This window comes from Arctopsyche grandis, chromosome 13 (assembly GCF_051622035.1).
Source record: "Arctopsyche grandis isolate Sample6627 chromosome 13, ASM5162203v2, whole genome shotgun sequence".
Classification (NCBI taxonomy): Eukaryota; Metazoa; Arthropoda; class Insecta; order Trichoptera; family Hydropsychidae; genus Arctopsyche; species Arctopsyche grandis.
This window is the reverse complement of record NC_135367.1, coordinates 22,619,012-22,624,014: the sequence shown is the minus strand read 5'-3', so window position 1 is coordinate 22,624,014 and position 5,003 is coordinate 22,619,012. Positions and strand designations below refer to the sequence as shown.

The 5,003-nt window shown below is 32.5% G+C and overlaps 1 protein-coding gene across 1 annotated transcript; it reads left to right on the top strand.

Annotated features, from left to right (window-relative positions):
- The first annotated feature begins 311 nt into the window (after nt 1-311).
- LOC143921650 (cytochrome P450 6a2-like) lies at nt 312-3,681 on the top strand. Its single transcript, XM_077445003.1, has 4 exons — nt 312-1,176; nt 2,763-2,996; nt 3,067-3,318; nt 3,387-3,681. The coding sequence occupies exons 1-4, from the start codon at nt 312-314 to the stop codon at nt 3,554-3,556; spliced, it is 1,521 nt and encodes a 506-aa protein (XP_077301129.1). The 3' UTR covers nt 3,557-3,681.
- The last annotated feature ends 1,322 nt before the right edge of the window (nt 3,682-5,003 follow it).

Here is a 5,003-nt window from a genome sequence, read left to right as displayed (position 1 = left end):
CAAATTATTATTTCTTTTATGATAAATGCATGTCAATGCATACAATGCAGTATGAATAAAAAATGCACGTGTGCATTGTGTATATAAATAGAAAACGACCCGAGACCGGATTATTATTGTAATATAAGTCCGAGATTACACATCAAGTTGTATAGAAATCATAAACTGAAACGTCGGGTTCAACCTAAAAGTCACAAAAAAATATGTCACCGACCAGGTTATAAAAAATAATGCAGCACTATAAATTTAGTCAGTCGTTGAAGGATGATTGCAGTGAATAGTCAATACTAGAAATAAATTGTTTTATTAAAATGCTATTTTCAACCAACATACTGATAGATTTAGTGATTTTCTTCATATTTTCTTTAACCGTTTTGTATGTTGTTGTCCAATATAACTACACATACTGGGTGAGAAAAGGAGTATTTTCCCCAAAACCGTCATTTCCATTCGGAAACATCGGAAAAGTGATAATTGGAAAAGAGCAAATAGGTGTGCATCTCGCTGACATATACAATGAGACGAAACACCACCCTTACGTGGGGTTGTTTATGCTACACGGGAAGGCTCTAATGATTAACGATTTGGATCTGATTAAGACGATGATGGTGAAGGATTTCCAGTACTTTCCCGATCATGGTTTGGGTATGAACGAAATTAGCGATCCCCTCTCCAAACATATCTTCAACATGGAAGGTAACGCTTGGAAGACACTTAGAACCAAATTGACACCGACTTTCACGTCTAGAAAAATGAAGTATATGTTTAACACCATGCTGAATTGCTCTGAAGAGTTGGAGAACTATCTGGAAGAGCAGGTGAAGATGGGGAACGAAGTAGATTTCAAGGAGACTCTCGCCAAGTACGGCACCGATGTGATAGGTTCGTGTGCTTTCGGTATAGAAACTAATAGTTTCAAATATCCAGATGCAGATTTTAGAAATATGGGGAAGAAATTTTTCGACATAAATTTTATCAAATGCTTCAGGGAAATATTGACATTATACGCGCCTTCAGTAGTGAGACATTTCCATGTGAGAATAGTGCCTAAAGACGTTGAGAATTTTTTCAGAAAGACTGTGGATGAAACTATTAAGTATCGTGAAGAAAATAATACGACAAGGAATGACTTTTTGCAAATTCTGATCGATATGAAAAATAATGACGAATTAAACGGTAAGAACTATACAAAATTACCATATTTACTTAATTACGCGTCATTTGTTTTATTAGTATGCATATCCAAATCGAGCGTATTTATTGGTCAAAATAAAAATCATAACTCCACCCACTGCATTTGATTGGACGATTCCTTAAATATGCTAATTAATTTAAAAAATTATATATAATATTTAAATAAAAAAATGAATTCATATGAATAAAATACATACGAACGTTTCATTTATTTTATAAGTAAATTTTTTCTTAGAGTTTTATGAAAAGCGTTTTAAGCACTGATTTTATTTTGTATTATTTTATTTTAAATATACCAGGAAGGCCTAACAGGTAAACCCAATGCACCTTTCTAGACAATTAATTACAAACATTGCAGCATTTTTATTACATAAATCGCTGTATGTCGAAAGGCTGAAAACACGAAATTAAAAATTAATTAATTCATAGAGATGGATTATGGATTTAGAATTTTACATAAATTTTTACATATTGTACATAAATCAAATTCAGATATTTGTGACATAGTGGGTAGGATTGTTTTTGGCAATTTGATAAAGGAACCGTTTCAACAAAAAAATCAAATAAATTGGAAAAATCTAAAAGGAAACGATCGACTTGTAGTCACAAATATCCAAGTCTGAACAGCAGTATTAAAGATTGGTACGGGATCGAACCTGGCAACCTCTCAGTGCCAAATATAAACGCAGTCATCGAGCCATACTGCGAGCCATAATTAACCCTCCCTCACCGAAGTGGGGTATGCAAGTGCCCCATTTTTTACGATTTTCGTAATAACTATGTGGTTTTCAAAGCTATACACCCTATATTTCTTTTATTCCTAAAATGAACTATAAGAAATTTATTTTAATAGATTTTGTATGATTTAGAAAAGGGGTACATCATAAAAAATACATTTATACATTTCTACGTTCCAAAGTATGATTTAAAGGCGGTAGCGATAAGTCATGTTTTTGACTGTTTGCTTGCATATTTTTGTTGATCGATGAATCAATTCGAGAGGAAGAGACAGCTATATTTTCGTAAGCTATTGTTTTCATCGCTTTTGGCGCGGGCCTATTGAGTCATGCAGTCGCCTGTTTGCCTTACCTATGTGCGTTTGCGTCTTGATGCTTGTCGTTTATGTCGTTTTATGTCGATGTATAAAATGATTAATAAGATATATATTGAACCCATTTGTATTGAGAAAAGCTGTATTTTGATTAAAAAAGCCTGGGGTCTTACTCGACCTGGTTCGGGACACTCGTTCGATCTCGACGCTGCGTCCTTCAAAGGTTAAACAAAAAATTCATTCTCCTCAAATGTTATTGTTATAATATGCTGACAAATCATCTGAAATTGAAATTAACATCTATATATGTACAGAATAATCTGTTATATTTTGAAAACTATTTAAATTTTATAGGAAACAAAATTCAAGTATCTACTTTTTAAATTAATTTTAGCATTTTTTAATTTTAAATTCCAGGAAACAGCCAAAATCTATATAAATATATCGGCACAAGTATTCCTATTATTCGTGGCTTTAAATCAATACCGATAAATGACTTTACTTCTTAATATTTCAGGAAGCGGTCAAAGCATGAGCTTGTTGGAAATAACAGCACAGGTGTTCCTCTTCTTCATTGCTGGTTTTGAAACATCTTCTACGACAGCAAGCTATGCCATTTATGAACTGGCAAAAAATAAAAGGGTACAGGATAAGTTGAGAGACGAAATTGATAGAATCACAAAAAAACACGACGGAAAACTTACATACGAATCGATATTAGAGATGGAATATCTTACGCTTGTCATAGAAGGTGAGTTAATAAAAATCTATAAAATATTACCAACAATTGATTGTTCAAATCTGACAAAATGTCATTTCAGAAGCGCTTCGAATGTGTCCCACTTTTTCGATCCTCTTCAGGGTTTGCGCCAAGGATTACAAAATTCCAAATTCCAACGTAGTCATAGAAAAAGGAACTAGAATCATATTTCCCATCTTCGGGATACATAGAGATCCTGCAATCCATGCTGATCCCAATAATTTCAACCCTGAAAGATATTTGCCTCAAAACAAAATTAATATGCATCCTTTTTCGAGCTTACCCTTCGGTGAAGGACCCAGAATATGTATAGGTAATATAAACATTAAATTACTGAAAGAGTTGTAGTTCAATTTTTATTTTACTTCGTTATAATTACAGGGATTCGATTCGGAATGATGCAAGCTCGCCTAGGGATCATCAAATCAATATCAAAATATGAAGTGTCTTTGTTGAATGATTCGAATCAACCCGTAAAATTTGAACCAGTTGCTTTCTTACTCAAGCCTGCCATTAATGAAATTTTCAAAGTTACCCGAAGAAGAATTTAATAATTCTCGAATTCAAACAATAAAACGTACATGCATATATGTATGTACATACATACATACGAACGTAAAGGATGATAAAAAATCTGGACCACATTAATTTTTTTTAGTAATTATTGGCTGTTAGCAAAAAAAAATACATATTTGAATATATATAATTTTTTATAATATTGTATATGAATTAAAATAATAAAAAAATGTTTATATAAAACTCCTTATTTAATTAACAACCTATCCCAATTTCTTATAATTTTATATAACTTATCAATAGTTACATTCAAATTGGGATTGGTTTGGTATACAAAATTGATTTTACGATCCGTTAATAGTTTTTAATCGAGTTAAAGCTGGAAATTGATTGCTTAAGAGGGCTGTACACCTGAAATCTTAATTTTGTTGCCGTTCCTTTCTTCGATATATATATTGAGTGAATGTATATATTGAGTGAATGCGACAGTTGCGCTTCGACCAGATACTACGTATTTTAAATCGACAAAATCGAGGTTTCGTATTCTCCTATTTTCTCCCCCAATACTGGACCAATTTAAAAAAAAAATTCATCATCGGTATGAGAAAGATGTTTTCTGTGCAACTATGTGTGTATTTTTTTTAATCAACCGTTATATAAGCACGCTGGACGAGAGACGATTTTATAGATGTTTGGCGGCTCCTAGCTCCTATAAAAAATAACTAATCAAAAAAATAAAACAATAGATGCATCCCAATGGTGGATATCCATAGCATATTAAAAAATAATTTCTCTAGTGCCATAATTGAGGAAGGGAGAAGTGTAATACGTTTGTATGGACAAGGCGCTGGTGTCCAGCCCTCTTAAGGATAAAATTTGAATGTTTTGCATTAAAAATAAATCTTGTCTCTTTATAAATGTACCTATGTATATTCTACATACATGTATATGATGATCATATTATCAGTTTTTTAATAAAAAATATAGTAATTTCGTCATGTGTTATGAAATATTGGTAAAAATGTGTGTCTCTTGATGTGCATAAACAGCTTTTGTACCCCCTAACTTAACTGGGGTACTCTCAATTTGATAGCAAAGATTAAGATATGGTTATATACAGGGTCGGATTTACACCCTATTTTGGAAAGCTACTGATGTAAATTTGAAGGGTGGTACTACATAGGCTTAAAGTTAAAAATCTTTTGCAGAGAGTGGAAGAATTTGAATAAGTAAGTGTTTATTCAGCATTTTTCGAACCATATTGCCCGTGTGCTAATCCATTTTTACAAGACCAAATAAAGTCATTCAAATATCAGATCTGTTATTGGGCTTCTAGATTGAATTGAACCTTGCTGAATTCTAGTTAAGCTCGAAATTCAGCAAGGTTGAACTGTTGATGGAATCCTACTCAAAAGATACTGACCTGAAACTTACTGACGAACTCTTTTACTTTGTCAGTGGCGTCACCCCAATTATGAAACA

Coding starts and splice junctions, on each gene's coding strand:
- LOC143921650 (XM_077445003.1), top strand. CDS start 312: ATGCTATTTTCAACCAACATACTGATAGATTTAGTGATTTTCTTCATA. Junction 1,177..2,762: donor AAATAATGACGAATTAAACG/GTAAGAACTATA, acceptor TTAATATTTCAG/GAAGCGGTCAAAGCATGAGC. Junction 2,997..3,066: donor TCTTACGCTTGTCATAGAAG/GTGAGTTAATAA, acceptor ATGTCATTTCAG/AAGCGCTTCGAATGTGTCCC.